Source organism: Aythya ferina (genome assembly GCF_964211825.1).
Source record: "Aythya ferina genome assembly, chromosome: 1".
Taxonomy (NCBI): Eukaryota; Metazoa; Chordata; class Aves; order Anseriformes; family Anatidae; genus Aythya; species Aythya ferina.
In genome coordinates, this window is record NC_140296.1 from 200,474,067 (window position 1) to 200,492,060 (window position 17,994).

General features: G+C 45.1%; 1 protein-coding gene across 1 annotated transcript in view; it reads left to right on the forward strand.

Moving 5' to 3' along the window:
• CCDC3 (coiled-coil domain containing 3) overlaps positions 1–17,029 on the forward strand; it is a 39,880-nt gene extending 22,851 nt beyond the window's left edge. Inside the window, exon 3 of the mRNA XM_084514542.1 lies at positions 14,468–17,029. Within this exon, the coding sequence (XP_084370668.1) occupies positions 14,468–14,743 (276 nt within the window). The 3' untranslated portion in view covers positions 14,744–17,029. The remainder of the gene's footprint in view (positions 1–14,467) is intronic.
• Positions 17,030–17,994: the final 965 nt, after the last annotated feature.

Below are 17,994 nucleotides of genomic sequence, written 5' to 3' on the forward strand. Positions count from 1 at the left end.
AGAGTCTCAGTCAAGATGTGGTTACTCATCTCTGCTGCTTCTTTGCTCTTCCTTCTGAGCCAGTCCATGGGTGACTGGTCACCCATGGTTCTGGTCACCTCAGTGTCCCAACATCATCTGGTCATGGCAAATGTGATAGAAGGGAAGAATATAATAGTGCCGAAGGCTCAATGTGGGATTTCTGTGTCCTTTTGCTGGAAGACATGATCAAAACACCTTCCAGCTGATCACAGTTGAGCTGTAGCATCTCAGCAGATCAGGAGCATCTTTAAGGTATTTGCTCTCAAGTTTCCAACAATCCTGATGCTTCAAAAAAAGCTCAGCTTCATTTTATCCACCATCAAGTGCAAGCTACCTGTGTTACCTATGCCTTGCTCTCAATTTGCATCCAGATTATTTAAGATGTGCAGATTTGTCAATGTGTTCGCCAGCTTTTTAGCGACCTGGGGTTGAGCTGCTGCTTTCTGATGACCAGCTCTGCCTAGGCTGACACGTTTCTACCCTTTCCTTTTGTGCAGGGATAGGTCTCTTCATTTCCATTGAAAGCCTCCATGGCACAAACTCTTCTTTTATTTCGGCACATATCAGGAATTACTTCATAAAAGTTACTGAGGAGGAGAGTTGGAATTATCTTCAGATTTTATAACTTGGCTAAAAAAGTCTGGCTGCAAGCTAAAACTTGACATATAAATCTCAGCCAGGAAATAATTTTCTTTCTCTCTTTCCTTCCATCAAAACAGCAAACAACTCCTCCCCCCTCCCAAATACTTCCAAATTTCTCAATGGAAAAAGGTTATTTTAGGAAGGGATTAAATAAAGAAATGTCAGTAAGTAGCAGGACCTCTGGGGTGGGGAGTGGATAGAAGGAAACACTCTTGAAATGATGCAATTTTTGTGTGTGTGTGCTTCTGCACTTGAAATGGCTCAGAGCTCTACTGCGGGAGCAGAGTAGATCACAGGTTTGATTGTCTTTCAGTAACACTGGCTGCAATGAGAAGTGTAGGTGCTGAATATCTGTACAGTAATGTACTTATTAACAGGATTAAACAGACCAAGGCAGAGCTGGGAGATCTGCCTGGATTGGAATCAGATTAAACAAATTTGTCATCCAGGCTTTCCAGCTGAGCTTGTGCTGCAGTTTACTTGTATTAACCCTAAATCACGTTTGGATGATGGAAAGAGACCTCAAATACCTTCAGGAAAGGGTCTGTACTTGTCCCTCCAAGGGAATATGCTCTGTTCTTGCTCTGCTCTTCCACTAGCTCAAATTTCCATTAATTTCTGTCCTAGCCAATGAATGAGAATATATATTTCCCATCCTTCCTATAAAAAGCCCTCCTGTTTCTTCAGCTGGCTTTTCTGCTAGTCTGCTGGCCTTTAAGTACAGAAGAGGTGTGACCATTGGCACGTTGTTGCCCAGGTGCTCTCACCTGTTCTGCTCCTGTTGATGAATGGTGACTAAAGGATGGTTGGCTCCTTCATCCGTGTCCTGATGAGCACAGTTGATGGAAGTTGTCCCTTTGGTCGTGCTTGAAAACTCTGGTCTTGGGGCTACAGCACCTACCCATCTGCGTCCTCTGCTGGATACACCTGGAGCCAAGGAGGGGCATGAACACGTCCATACCCTCCCAAATGCCAACATGTGAATGTGCTAGGTCACACACCTAGCAGAGGGCACAGTTGTCCCATTTTGATGACAGATGTGATCTGAATGTGTTCAATCGACCAATTAATGGCCCAGGTTTGAGCTTTGAGCTCCCCCAAAAGATTTTTTTTTTTTTCCAGTAATGAAATGACAGCCCAGTGTGTCTTAGTTCTTTCTAATCTACAAGGCACTTGTACAACACAACTCCACTGTAATTCACTTGAACAGGTATGCCCTTGTCCTGCAGACAGGCAGGCTTTACAGTGAAGAAGAAAAAATATGGATAAAAAATAATTATTTAATACCACAGAGATCCCTCTTTTTCTGGTGAAAATCGCTTCTGCAATTGAAGCACTCTACAGTTTATTCCAGCATCTGAAGGAATAAGGTTTCAGGATTTCTGCACATTTAACCACCTTACCCTTGTCTTCAGAGAAGACTTAGAGCAAACTCTTGGTAAATCACATGGGGAGATTTCCAAAATTGCCCAATGATCAGGATCTGTCATCTTCCCATCTCTGAGAGTTACTCCTGTCTGTCACAAATGTGACACAGCACACATCCAGATCCCATAGACATTGCTAACCTGTCTGACCCAAACATTCACACTAGAATTTTTCCTTTCTTGGATAATGTAGATTTACATGCCTTTATCTGTGACACTCAGAGATCCAGTTTTTGTATTCCTAACTTTTATCGACCAAACCCATAATTACTGAAAACTTAACTAGTTCTGTGCTCCAGTGCCAGGTGATTTCTCCAGGATTCAGGAAAATGGGTTTCCAGGTCGCTGGAGACGGAAATGCCATGGCACGCAATGTGAAGCAGTCCTGTTCATGGAAATCTGATTTCTGGGCTCAACCTCTGAATTTGGTCAGGGAAGCACCAAGACCATTCTGCATGAAAATAAAGTATCTGACCACAGATCCCGGCTCCCCAGTTGCTTCCATCCTTGTACCATCCAAACTCTGAATATAGACCTTTCTGCTTTTGGATATGTTAGTTCAGAAAGCTCTGAAAATGGCAGATTTCCTGTTATCCCCATTCTGGATAGGGAGAACTGAAGTTCAGAGAAACTAGCTCTCGTTGGGACTGCTTTTCTCCTAACTGATTATTGCTTTTTCTGTAATGGAGACATCCAGTTCCTTTCCTCTGAACAGAACACTCATTTTATCTGCCCACTTTGATTAGGTGTGAAGTGTGCGTGTAGCTTAATGAGAACAAGCTGTTCAGATAATGCAGCTCGCAAGAATTGCAATTCTGTTCTTCCAAAATTACCGTTGCCAAAAGACAACAAAAGCGTGCTAGTTAAGAGAATAGACTGGAGATCTGGGTAGTTCCGGGTTTCTCACAGTGTTTTGTTGTTGTTGTTGTTGTTGTTTTTTATGGCCTCGAGGTTATAAAGATGGGGTTGTGTGGATGGTGCCTGGTGTTTCTGAGGTTGCTGCTGCTGGATGGCTGGGGGACAATTCCCACCATCTGCCCTCCAGGGCTGTCCAGGTCCTGGCTCTTGCTATTGCTAAAAGGATGCGATACAAAACGGATGAAGCATGGATAACTTCCACGTCAGAGAAATGTAAGAAAAGCAAAATAAATATCCACAGTATTTTCAAACTGTTACAGAAAATTAAGCTCATAATCAGGTCTAAAGCCCTCATATGCACACTCATACCCAAATGGTAACAGACTACAGGGACACATTTGGTACCTGACCCTAAGTACTGGGCAAGTATAAAGACATATTTTACAAGTAAGTGAGCATGGCAGCAGGATCTTACAAGATTTTTCAGATCACAGGGCAATTTTTCACAAAAGAGCCAAGGAAACCAGTGCGTGACTGTATCTCAGCGATGTCACCATGTGCTCCCTGTGCAGTGCTGCGGCACTTGCTATGTAATTATCTCACCCCAACACAATTATTAACTCAGGATTAAACAGTCGAGAGCCACCATCATTACATTAACCAGCAGTTGAGTGTGTGTTCAGTAATTTAGGTGCTAGCACAGCAAAGTTCACCGCAGGGCATCCACCAGCTTGGGGACACGTTGTCCGGTGCTGACTGTCACTTGGGCAGGTGCCATCCTCCTCCTTGCCTCCTGAAATCAGGCTGAGAAGAGGGCTGCACGCTTGTGTGTGCTGGGAGACTGAACTCATCCTCACCTGGAGACCTTATTTTCCACATGCATTAAATCCAGCCCTGTGTGAAGAGCTTTTCCCTGTAGAAGGCAGTAGGTTGCCCAGGAGCTCATAGGGGTTTATCAAGTTTCCAAAGTTTCTCAAGAGAATTCACAGACTGGATGCAGGAGCATGATCCTATCCTAGGGATCGTCCTGGAACAAAGCAGCAGTCTTTGACTCCTATGGAAAATGGCAATTAATGCTCCAAATGCTTAGGGCCATTCAAAACCAGGCAAGCAAAAAGGTGACCCCCTAAACACCACATCTCTGCACCTTCCAGACTGGTCCTTTACCAAACTCTGCCATGCTCAGAGCAGCCTGTTGCTCATTTATCACATCCAGGGTGGTCTGGGGCTGCTCAGGATTTACAGCCCATGCAGCGGACAGAGCTGTGGACAGGCTGCTCCGAGCTGCCTGGTGGGACAGGAATATCTGTGAGCAGCAGCGAGATCCCAATAGCCAGATGTTAGTGCTCCGAGTTTGTTATTCGGAGCTGCTGATTACTGTCCAAGGCATTTTGCCTCCTCAGCTTCTCTCTCAGCAGGCTGACGTTAGCCAGAGAGTGCCTGCAGATCGCAGATATTTGTTTTTCCGTGCCTTTTTCTTTGCTTCCCCCAACCTCACCTCTCTGGGAGCCTGTAGCTTTTCTGCACTTGGGTTAGCACTGAGCCTGGTCTTCTGCTGTGTATATACTATTCCTCATCACCTGTTCCATCAACAACAGCTCCTTGCTGAGGTCTCCTGGTTGCTCTGGGCTGGTGGAGCAGCTCAGGAACCAGCACCCAGCTTTGTCCCCATCCTGGAAGAAGAGCAAAAAAACCTTTCAGACAGCCCCATAGGGTCCTGGGGAAGGGACTTCACTGGTGAAGGGGCAGGACAGCTTGCTCCACTCTCTGCAGATGCAGATGTCTTTTGTCAAGCCCCTGGGCTTTGTTTGTCTAGACTGATTTCAGTCATTGCTGCTATTTCCCTCGAGGTTTCACAGATCTCTTATTGCTTACAGGAAAGGGCTTTGGTAGAGCCTCTGCTGCTCCTGCCTCCTCCAGCTGTGTGCAGCAGCAGGAATTGAGTTGTTTCCATGCTGTTTCCAGTGCCTGCTTCCCTGCTCTAAATTAGATTCTCTGACTCATCCTCCAGAGGATTTTCTCTCTCTCCAGTAACTGTCAAATGAGCCCATAACACCAACGTTTCCTGCTCGGGATCTAGGTTAGATTAAGCAGGGTGGTGCAAAGACTCTCCTAAGGGATGCACCAAGCACAGCTGAATGCAGGTGTCAGTATGCCCTCTTCAATCCCCCTGCTTTCCTGCACCCAAGTGGATCTGATAAATGAAATAAAAAGGCTCTGTCAATTCCTCTGGATGCTCAGGAGAGATGAGGACACCTCAGCTTTCCGGCAGCACCAGAGGACAGCAGGTTGCACCAGGGCACCTGCCTTTGCTCTTCAAAACCCAGAAGTTTTCCTGCAGCAGCGGGGTTCCCAGCCAAGCCTACAGCCAAGGAAATCCTATCTGTTTGTAAAGGCAGCTGAGCAGCAGCAGCTTATGTGAAGTATGAAGCCAAAATGTCCAGAGCAGAGGGATTTATAGGGGAACACGACTTTTATAGACGTTGCGTTAACTTCAAACATTTGCCTTTCTCAGCACGGGTTTTCCTCCTGTGCATAAAACTTCCCCAAGGTCTGATATATGCGATGGGGGGGAGACGTGGGCTCCACTTCCAGCAAATGTCCCCGTCTCTGTGCTTTTGTGCGAGATGACATTTAACGCAATGAGCTCACTCTTTGACCCCTGCTGGGATTTGCTCTGCTTCTCTCCTTCTCCAGCTGGACCCAGAAGTGACAGGGGAACAAAGGTTTATATATATGCACTGCCTGGGAGCAGCCAGCCCCAGGGATGGGGGGAGAAGAGGAGTTGGGGCTGCGAGGTCTCTTAATGGTGCTTTAACTTCTTGGCACAGAGGGTGCAGGCACCCAGCTTCTGTGCTCTGAACCTGCTGCAGGGGACCTGTTGCTCTGGCATCACCTTACCCACAGGAGGTTTTGAAGTATTTGAACCCTCAGTTGATGTTTTTTCCCTGTTTCCTGCCCCCATCTCTTCCCACCTCTTGTGAAGTACCTTATTCTCTGGTTCTTTTGGGGGGCTGTGCTGTGGCTATATTCCTGTGCTTATCCTTCCTGTGCTGTGTGAGTGTAAAAAAATGATACAACAACCTTCCTGTGTGCAATAAATGACCATTTAAACACCATATTAGGACTGTGGATGGGGAATTGGGGATTTGAAAAGGTCAGGGCTCAGTGTGGCCACTGACTGCCTCTCCCCTGGGTGCATGTGGCATCGCTGGGCCCTCGTAAGCATTTGCCACAGCTACCAAGTGCTACCTGCAGTTCATGCACAGCTGTTACGTCTTGGTTCAGCCGCTCTAATCCTGCCACCACCCATGGCTCCAACCTATTTTGTACTCCTAAGAGCCATGGTTAATATAAGCCCGAGCTTACAGCCATCCAGACAGCACCTACCACACCAGAGCATTGGTCACCTCTGCCAGGGCCTCCAGGGAAATTCTCCAGGCTGTAACACATTACAGTGACATACACCATGCTCAAATATCCCAAATCAGTTATAACCTTGGTCTAAACGAATATTATTCTTAATGAAATGACTATTGGTAAAGGTACATATGTTTCCTCACCAGCTGATGCTGGTTCTCATCTCCATCTACATCTGGGGAAGATTTATTTGAACATATTGCACTTCCTTCACTGTTACCCTGTCATATAAGGGTGCATATTTAACAGGACCATTAAATGAACTTTCTAGGAACTACTCTAACATGAAGCAGAGGCCAGCTCATTCAGAAATCAACACTGACATCTCAATAAATAGGAGCAATGCATAAGACGCTGTGCTGCACTGATCAGCCATGTCTCCTTTCCCTGGGTTCCCATCAGCGAGAGGGAAGGACACAACATATTTTGTGCCTGGGTCTTGTTTGTTGTATCCCTTCATTGATATTTAATTAATTCATTGTGTTTGGAGGGGGAATAGTGACCTAATCCTATTGAAATACAAGCCAAGGAAAACAAGGTTAGCTGGAGACACGGTCATGCAGCAACTTTCAATTTGAGAACAATACGCTTGGGGAAAGGTATGTTGGCAAAGTAGTTTTAGGCATATCAGATGTAATTAGCCTTATTGTGATACTAATAATACTGCATGGGGAAAAGCTGAGTTGGAAATTAAAGTGGGTTGTGAGTTTTGGAAAGTTTGGTAGCTGTGGAAATGGAAAGTTTCTGTATGAGTTATAGAAAAAAAAAGTCTCACAGAGATTTTTGAAGCCCAGCTGAAACTGCAGCCTGAGCTCTGAGACAAAAATGATTACAAAAAAAGCAAAAAAAAAATTTAGAATTTAGGCAGAGCAAAATGCAAAAATCCACGAAGCAGCAAGGCTTGTGAGACAGACTTGCAAACCCCTTCATTCTCAACACCTAAATTGCGTCCAGCAACAGAGAAAAGACATTGTTTTCCTTATTCAAAATATGCATTAGTCTTCACTTTAAATAGTTTTCCTTATGCTCAGCAAGGTTGAGCTGGGTAGTGCACTTAAAATTTTGGTGTCATTTACTTTTAAGCAACTGGCTTAATCAATAGCTGCACCGTGTTCCCCAGGAACTGTGCGGGTGTATTGGGAATATCTACCACCTGGGACAGCACTCAGAAGGAACCAGAACAGATGCTGATTGCAGGATATAAATTGCAAATGCAATTCCTTGTAAGTAAAGGAATTCACAGAGGGAGGATGCAGGTCTCAGCAAAGAGGCTGACAGGGTGGCACCACCTCTCCCTGGGGCTAAACTCCTGGGAGGGCTTCAAGACCCACAGCCCTGCCCTATCTCAGACACCCAACCATCACCCAGCCTTGAGCCAGGAGCGAAATCAAAAGCTGTGAAGCTCCTGGAAATGCAGAAAGCACAAGGTATGGGGCTGGTGGGGCTGAACACCAAGCGCTGAGCCCAACGCTTGTGTGCTCAGCCTTTGCTTCTGCAGCTCCAGTGGAGTGAGGAGGAGGACGACGGCTGCTCCTGTTAAACCGCTTAGACACAAGACTTTGCTGCTCCCCTCCCTCACCGCTGCATTCCTGTGGCATCTCGGGCGAATCGCTGGGAGGAATGCTTTGAAAGGAAACAAGGCGAGCGCAGAGCCCCTGGAAAAAGCAGCCGGCTGGCTCCTGGTGTGCATCCCTCACCCACGCTGCACTGCCTGCGTGGTCAGTGAGGAGAGGGAAGGGGCTTGGAGATGCCCCAGGGTGAGGTCCTGCCCTCTTGATTTATTTTTCTCTTTCTGGAGACCTTCTGTCTCCTGGTTCCTGTGCAGGGAATTTAGGGATTTACTGTCAGGACTGACTTATCTGCTCACTTGGCACAAGCTAAATGCCTGTGGTAGGCAGCCTGGCTCATATGCACCCTTTTTTTTTTTTTTTTTTTTTTCTTTTTTTCTCCTTTCCTGACTTCTTGGTTAGTGGGGTTTCTCTCCTCTTTAAAGATTGCCTTTTTTCCTTTGCAAAAATAGGGAATGGGCTGGTTGGTCCCTTCCTGGGTGCTGGCAACGATCAGAGCACATATCACAGAGTAGCATTTCCACCACCATCCCCAACCACAGCACATGGGATGGGGTCAGATTGTCACCTGCTATCCTTGCTATTCTTCCCCCTTAGCAGCATCTCAGGCTTCAGGGCTCAAAGTCTCCAGGGAAAGAAGAGCCTCAGGCCACGATCTGTCTGTGGTTTGGGGGCCAGAGACCTTTATCCATGTACCTTCAGCACTGAAGTCTTTTCACCAGCCCTCAAGTGCCTCCTAATCCTACCGTGTCCTCCAAAACCACCCTTAATCTGGGAGCATGGATGCGAGGGCTCCAAGCTTGAAGGCAAAGGGCAGGGTTTTATGATGAATGCTTGCCGTACCCACTGCAGACAAGGAGCCACCAGAAATTCAGACACCTTGCCAGAGAGGAAGGTCTGTTTTTTCAAAATACTTCATCACGGGGAAGTATCTTCTTTAAACAAATCTGTTGTTCAGCTTAAAAAAAAAGAGATCAGAAGAAAAAGATTAAGTTGTGGGTGTTTTTTCCTTTTGAAAAGCACTCTTCCCTGGAAGTAAACCATCCTCTGTGCTGAGCTGGTGTCTTGGTGGAGCTGCTGGCACTCGGGCCCTTTTGTCACAGCTTGTAAACATCACTCCTATTTTCCAGGGAGATGGGCCACTGTCATCTGCTCAGGGGAACGTCAGGGCCAAGCAGCAGCCAAGAGACCTGCCAAGGCATAGGCCAAGAGCTGCCCTCGCAGGCCCTTGAATGATTCTTCAGGTGGCTTTCCACCAAACAGCAGTTTGATGCAGATCAGAACTAACAGGGTTGTTTTTAAAACCTCCCAGTTGACCATAGACATGGATTTGAGTCCATTTCCAGGGCAAAATTTTCCAAACTCCAAGAAAACTACACTTATGCTGCCACTGCAGCCTCCCTGGGGTAGCTAGTGGTGCCAGCTGCCATTCTGTGGGCCTCAGGGTGGGATCCACCTCAGCCCGAGCAAGTTATCTAGGCACTTAGAGTTTTAAAGTGAAAATCTGCCTTCACTGGGCAGTGGTATGAGGAAGAAAGGCACTGTTTGCAGTGCCAGGACACCTCATGGTGGATGTAGCCTGGCAGAGGCTCCTTGTGGGCAGTGTTTCCTACCCCAGTGAAGTCCTTACCTCTAACAGTTTGGATTATGCCACAAGCCTTACACCTCCCACAGCAAGAGCTGACCCTATTATCCTTGCAAGAACAACCACCACAATTTCCTTCTCTGTCCAGATCATATATATCTTGGTGGTTCATATGGAACCCATATGAACCCATATGGAAATCTCGACTCATCCCCGTTAATGCCAGTGATGCTGGATTTGGCCCCAGGACCCTAATTCAGTGTCTCTCAAAGGTGCAGTCTTGCAGCGAGCAGAGGTGGTTTAACCGAGCTCCATCCAGCACGATAGTTTAACAGTGCTGACAGGGGCTTTTCCACACTTCAGCGGGAGTGTTAGTCTTGGCTGAAAAGCCCCGGTAACTGGAGGTTAAGTGACTCCATCCCAAACCCCATACCCTCCACTGCCAGATCCCTCCTCCTATCCCTCACCGCACCGTCTGTCTGTCCGTCCAGCATGCTCACTCCCACTTAGCCTGCCCAAAGGAGATGAACAAGAGGAGAAAGTGATGCTCAGAGTCTGAAATCTGTCAATGGCAAGGCAGGGCTCAAGGAGGACTGCTCCAGCTAGAAGAGGCAAGGTTTGACTGCCTGAGCTGTGTCGCATCCATATCAGCTTCCCCTGAAGCACAGAGCCCTTCTTGCTGAGCACACAGAAGGCTTTGGGGAAATAAATCCTGGTGGAGTTAAAGAAAAATAAAGAGCTGTGTTTGGCTTCCAAGATCTTCTTGAGAGAGTGCATGAATTATTGCTGTGCTGAGACAAAGAGAGATGGAGGAACATGCTTCGTGCTGCATGAGGTTCCAGTTTAAGATGTTTTATATAACTTTAACAGTGGTAAAACGCAGAGCAGTGAGACAACATGCAGCAACTTCAGTCAGCTTTTATCTTTTCTGTGGGGCAGATTTACAGCAGGGAAAGGGGAGAGGAGAGTGGTGTGGGGATGTGATGAGCAGGCTGGGGTGCAGCATGGAGGAGGCTCAGCAGCAGAGCAGGAGCTGTGCTTGCCAACCTACTGCACTTGGGCTGCATTTCCAGAGGGACTTGTCTCTTGTTTCTTCCACTGGACACTCCCAACAGGTTGTGTTGGGGCCATGCTGGGTGTGGGATGCTGAGGGAGCATCCCATGGTAGCACAAGCACAGCTGGACACTGCTCCGGTCAACAGGGTGGGTCTGGAAGAAGATTTGAGGACAAGAAACCAACGTGGCCTATGCCCAGTTCTTCTAAAAACATCATGTCCATGCAGAGGAGATTAGGTCTGACTGTCATGCTTTTAAAGACATTCCCACTACTATCTTAGCTGATGACACCCCATGTCCAAACATTCTGGTTGATGTGAAAGATATTTTAGGAGACCTGACCTGAAAGACATTTAGTTAATGGGGTGCCAGTGCTGTCCGTAGGGAGCATGCATTAGAAGCTACCAAGAACCTAACTTTTCTCCCTTTGGTAAATGAAAGGAAAGATTTGGTGGTCACTGCCTGATTTTGAAACTTACTTCAACCAGATGGACAAGGGTGGAAGAACACCCCCTCTACACCGCTGTCCATGGAGGGTTTTCTGTCCACTGTCCCGTTCTGATGAAGCTTATAGAAGGCAGATGTGTGTGTCTGACAGAAATTTATACATATGGCAATTCAGGGCGTTTGGTAAAGGGCTCACATGCCTGTAATGTGACACTCAGAAAAGCAGTTTGAAGTAACACAGTGCTGATGTGTTTGGCAGATGGACAGAATGTGTAAATCATCTAGATGTGGTGAGACTTCAGTCTGGGTGTATTTGTGACAGGATGTTTCAGACAAATACTGAAATATATGTAATTTGTGGTGTCACAGCTGTAGGCTGTCTGGGCTAAATCCTAAGGACATGTATGGTTCTTTTTGTGCTACCTTTCTTGCTACATCTTCTACCACTGTTCTGGATTTGTTTAAACACTGTTGAACATGGCTTGGTAACACAACTGTGGAACAAGCAGACATGCAATCAGAAATGTTCAGGATGAATAAATCTTGCATAGGTCACTAGATAATGTAACTTGAGAAGGAAACCCCAAAAAATAATTCATAGATTTGTCTGAAGAGTCATGTCCTGGTCATTCACTCAGTTTCCCAGGTCTGTGGTCATGTATGCCATGCTAAGTGCAGCATTTCTGACCTGTTGCTTAACCGTCTGTCTGCTGCTGATACCTTTTGGGAACAAGAGTCATCAGCTGTCCATTAATTGCCAGATCCGTTCTTCCCTTCAGGGGCACCAGGTGGAACTGGCTCCTCTCAGCATCTTCTCACTGTGCCACCTGGCTGCCTGCACTCCTGCCCAGCTCAGGCAGGCCAGGGGATGCTTGGTGTCATCCCTCTTTGCCTGGAAGGAGGGAACTGTGTGCCAGCTTGGAGATCTATGTTGAAGCACATCTGCTAAAGGCAAGGGGAGTGACAGCTGCAGACTGGAAAAACAAAAACAAACAAAAAAACCCCACTCCTCTGTAGTTTTTTGCAATGCTTTTGGTTTCAAGCTTGATCTTGCTGGTAATCAGTGCAAACTATGCGCATTTATGGTTTCAAGAGACCAGAGAAAATAGGGTGTGAAATTCCTGCCTGTAGATATGCTCCATAGGAAGGACTGCGCAACACGGGGATATCTCAGCTGGCTGCAAGCAACAAGTATCTGAGTAGCAGCATGGGCCAAGGGCTGGTTAACTCCTCACTTATTTATTCCTAGTGAGCTATACAGGCTGTACTGAGCTCCACGCTGCCACAGTTGCACAGCTCTCAGCACCAGATCTAATCATTTAAAAATAACTTGGGTGCATCCATCTGAGCCACAGCTCCAGCAGTAACAGCAGGGGTAGGACAGCACTCACATTTGTACATGATGCTTACTGCAGAGCTCTGTGAAAAATGCCATTTGTAACCAGCTGGCGAGAATGCAAGGACCCCACTTTGTTATTTCCACATGTAGAAAGAGCAAATGAGTTCATTTTTCAGCTAGTAGTCCTGAGATTGCAGGACTTGGCTCTTTCTATCATTTTCCCATTGGTAATCAAAGATGTGTATGTCCGACAGAATCATATATTTGTGTTGTTCCAGTGATCTCTTTGGATATCTCCAGGTGATTTAAGCTCTAAACTATTGGCTTCAGGCTGGAAAGTCAAGATCTGGAAGAGGAATGGCATAAGGAAATGAGCTGGCTAGTTTTCTGATGATACCTGAGAAGTTTCTGAGTGGCTCAGTACACCTGTACTACCTCTGCTGACAGAGGACCGACCTCAAAGGTTTGGGAGCACCTCTGGGTGAGGCTACTGCCATCCCTGATGTCAGCCATCACAAGTTGCCATGCCCCCCACAGCCAGCCCAGGTAGATGAGATATGGTTGGGTTCATATCATGGCACACTTGAGGTGCATGAATTCTCTGTTACTCTGTGTTGGACTCTGTAATATGCCATGCCTATTGGTGCAGCAATAAAAAACACCAGAAATCCCTCAGGATGTGGAGTTTCTACCTTCTGTCTTCCCAACAAATATCTTTTCCTAACAGTGCTCTCCCGTGTAGGGACTTAAATTCAAGAATTGGTCTGCTTAAAGCTTTTCAAGGGTTTGGCAAACACAGAAGCCAAGGGATGCTGGCTGCTTTCAAATAGCTCTTGGAATGAGCTGTGATCAAAATCAAATTCTCTCCTCTGTCATGCAATTTCTGGCCTTCATCTCTCAGTCTCAACTCCCTGTTTTCCTAGCAGGCACTTATAAAAGATCCCTGGTGAGAGGGCAACCAGGGTAAGCATTTCCCTCTTAGTAAAGCCTTGTGGTGCTATTGCACAAGATACAAGAGCTTATGGCTACTGGAAGCAGTTTCTGTGTTGACCAGCCACGGCTTTTGGCTGCTGGGGGTTTCCAAAGCAAACGAAGCATTACTCATCAAAGCGGGCTCCCTCCCCAACTTTTAGTTGAAAGTACTACAAAAGAAGATGGAAAGAAACATGTAATCCTTCATCATCACAGTGAGGATTTGCTTGTTTGTTTAGATTTCCTGACTGTTCCAAATGTTCTGCCAGAGAAAGCCCATCTAGGCTCCAGGAGTGCTTGAAAGACACACTAAAAATCTAGATGTATACAGGAGACAAATTCAGCAGAAGACACTGCCTTTCCCCATAGCACACCGGTGTGACAATCAGATGGAAATCCCACATGCACAATGAAATATCTCAGGATGCTTTTTTGTAGGAAAAAAAAAAACAGAAGAGGGCACGTCAGCCTGAGCAGAAATAGGTTTCATGATCACTGCTCTAGATCACAGAATTTTTGGTGGGGTTGTCCTTGATCTCAGGCACCTCCTCTTTGTTAAAGTTATGGGATCTTGAATGCTCCTGGGAAGTGCTAGGATTTTATGTTTTAAGGTTTCATCTGAAAGAAGCCCAAGTAATGAGCTATTCAAGGCAACTCCGTGCTTGAAAAGGTAAAAACAACTGTGTTTTGCAGGTTTTGACTTTATTTTGTATGTTGAGATAAAGAACACAGGGCAGGCTCATGTCAAAATCTGGAGTTTCTGAAGTGCTTCTGAGCTGAATCTAATCTTGAGTTTTACAATCGTGGCAACACCTTAGATTGAACTCCAGTTTCAGACCATGAATAGGGCAGCCTTCCTTCTTAAATTCAAGTTAGCCTCAATGAGCTCAACAGGTCTCTCAAAGTAGCTCACACAAGTCTTTGTGAACTATTAGTGTCATCAAAAGCTACAATTTGGGGTATTATCTGAATACAGAAAAGAAAAAGAGGATTTTACTAGAAAGATGCAAAAAAGTAGAATTTCAAAAAAGTTGTTCTATGTTTGAAGAGCTGTGAGGTCTTTCTATGAACACCTGAGTTAACTTTTACTTTAATAACCTTTTTGTTCCTATTTCATTTCTGATGTCCCCAGCTCATGTGCTCCTCGGTGCAGAAAGCACTGTTTGAGGAGGAGGACAGAGTGAAGAAGCTGCAGCAGAAGGTGGCGACGCTGGAGAAGCGCAACAAACAGCTGCGAGATCGGGTGAAAAAAGTCAAGAGGTCTCTCCGGCAAGCTAGGAAAAACACCAGGCACATGGAGCAGATGAACCGAAAGCTCAGTGAGAAACTTTCCTCTGCAGGTGGTCAAATCCCCTATATTAACTCTTTAAAGCAGGAGAACTCCCATGCTACCTACCTTAAAGTATAATGCAAGGGTAAGTGCTCAGGCCAAAGATGATGACAAATTTTGCCTGCATTAGATCAGGATCTGGCCCTCACACCTTGTCTACACTGTGCTTCAAACCTTGCATGGAAAATGAATCTGAACTTGCTCTAGGCATGGTGCTAGGAATTAATCAGGAATGGAAATTGGATTTATCTGGATGTTGGGGGAACAATCCCAACCCAAATCCATGGTGTCCTGGGTGGATGTAGGGCCAGACTGTAGTCTAAAGCACATGCTGCTTCTTGGTCCTCATTCATCTGCCTCTGTCACCAGTTTTAGGTTGCCTGTGGTGGGATGGGTGTGAAGGAAGTGCCTGTTCTGCCCCATGGGCCATTGCAGGCACAGGAGCTCTTCTAGGAAGGATCTGATGCCCTCTTACCTGCTCCACATGGACTGGGCCAGCAAGGCCGAGTGAATATATGGAGATGGGTGCTGTAGGAAGGATGCAGGCATAAATGCTCTTTGCTCCATCATGACCCCAAGCTTCCCCCTTCCCTTAAGCTTGACTAAAGTCTATATTTCTGTGTCTGAGCAAAGGCTATGTCCAGGATGGGCCCCTATGGTCAGTTTGGGCCCCTATTCAAAATGAAATGCAAATGTGCTCAACTTTGTCTTAAGACTGTTTCTAAATATCCCTAAATACTCCAAACAAAATTTCTAATATTTTTCATTTAACCAGGAAGTGCCTTAAGAGTCACAATAAATCCCTCAGGTGCCTTCTGTGTTGCCCAGCCAAAGGGGTTGGAACCCACCTCATTTTGGGTCTGTGCCTAAGGCCTAATGCTGCTCCTAAAATCAGGAGTAGACTTAGCCTGACTATTACAGGCCCAGCAGACAATTTCAGATCCTGTTTTCAAGCAGGTTTCATTTACAGTGTGGACAAGTCTTCAAGTTTTGAAATCACTGTTTGAGGTATAATGGAGGTTGCTGGGCAGCCTTGTTTAGTTAGATTTAGATACTGTAGAGATCACAACAATATCAACAGGGCATTAAAAATTAAGGTAGTTTATATATGTATATATTTTAAAATCCTATAGAAAATATTTTTATTACACATTTGATATAGTCTAATTTCTTAAAATATGAAGTAAATCCCATTTCTTCATTATCGCATTAAAAAAAAATTCATCACAGTCTTTATTAGACATTTACATTAGGCATTTACAAACTTCTGCTCAAGCAACATAGGTTAAGGCATCAGTATCCATGGCTGACACATTTTTCAGCTGTGTTAATGTACTAGAGCACGTCTTTGGTCTTGGTAGTCAAACAACCTTTGTTCATAACAGGGCACCATCAGGAGAGGAAGGTGGAAGAATAGTTTTTGTGTTCCTTCCCTTCACAAAATAGTTTTTCTTAACACAAGCATGAGCCTCAAGTGTAGATATGCCTCATGCTTTTCGACAGGGACAGACAACCCATGCTCAGCACCAGGGAACATCAACAATTTGCCAGGGCTAAACCTGGTTTATACAAGCTGGACTGATCCAGCTGACAGAGGTGAAGTCCTCAGAAATAGCACCGTGAAAACCACCGCTCTGCTCCTAACTCTCCGTGCTTTACCAGATTGCTGCATGGTCTCCATGCTGTGTCTCAGCATTTAAAAATAGAATATATCCAGGCTGCAGCCCTGCTGGACCATGCTTTAACTATCCCTGCGCTAGGAAAAGCCCGTATCAGCTTTCAACCATGAGCTTCAGTCCAAGCTGAGCTCAGAAGTTAAGCCTTGTGTTGGCTTCTAGGATGCTGCAGAGTTTAATTGCCTTCCAATTTTGCTCCTTTTGGAAATAGAGCTTTCCCCCTCCCCTTTGAAATAATATTTGTATTTCTTAAGATTCTGACTCCTCCAAAAGCTCCACTGGTTTCAAAGGCTTCGCCTACCAAATCAGCACAATTTGAGTTGTTTTGTGCTGCAGTCAGCAATGCTATTTCCTGAGAACTACTACAGACCTAAGGCTTCCCTAGAAGCCATCAAGAGATTTTAACTCTGAAATGTAAATCCACAAGAAAATAACTAATTTTTTGTTTGTTTGTTGTTTGTTTCTGGTTTCTACACTGCTGTTTGAATAAATTGACTGTTTTTCCTGGTATAGGTATTAAAAGCTTGTGTTATTATTATTATTTTTATTTTTTATTTTGCTAATAAAAGCATTCCTTCTGTTATTCATTTATGTTTTATAAATGATTTATAAAGATGAGAAAGTATAGTTAATATAGCTACACCTTTGTTATTCTTACAAATTTTCCAAACACAATGTTGGAAAATGCTCTTTTTTGGGGTGATATTTTTGTCTCTAGATGAAAAGACTGGAATTTTCATCCTATTTTTGCTCTTTCTCTAGCTTAAAAAAAAAAAAAGTAAACCTTTTTTTTTTTTCTTCATGTCGGTCTCATGAGAGTTTTGTCACTTTGTTAAGACAATGAAAACAAAATGCCGAAATACAAAATCCAAACACTACCCAAAACATCTCCCCTGGTACAAAACCAAGTGAGGGTGCATCCCTGTGGGATTTTCTCTTTCATTCCTCCTTGATTTTGGACCATTTCCAGAGATAAGGACTAGCAGTCAGATCAGATCACATTGTAGCTCTTTCAACACATAATAGGGGATGCCAAAATAAAAATGCTATTGGAGTGTTATCATTGGCTGTCTTATGGGCAGGAAGCATGAATGTGAAGGGTAGTTTATGCATCTTAACCCAGTCTGGGACTCATCACATAGGGCCTGACACAGACATTGATTTTCAGACCCACTCTGCAGCTATTTCAATGACAAGCTAATCCAGAAATGAAAAAAAAAAAAAAAAAAGGCATAAATTCTTACTATTTCCCAAATTAATGCGAAGAGCATGGCTGGGTATGTTTCTGTTTAAAAGTACCCATGACAGACTGGTGAAAGTACAGAAAGTGCAGAGTGAGTTGGCAAGGGGTGGTATAGAAACCCAGAGAGCATGCTGGAAAAAAAGGAGGATGGGAGGTGAGTAGGCAAGAGAGAGCAGAAATTTCTCTCCAATGAGGAAACAATTGCTCAGAAACACCATCAAATGAGGCACCCCACACAAGAAGCTCAAAGATCCTTTATAAATTATTACCATTTGCTTTTGAGAACACATCAGGGGCTTGAAGGATACCAGAGTATCGGTAGGGCTGGTGCTAAAGTTTCCCAGAGCAGATGAAGCCAGAACTGGGGACAGAAAGGGGTGTTTTGGCCTCTGTCTTAACTGTGGAGGAAT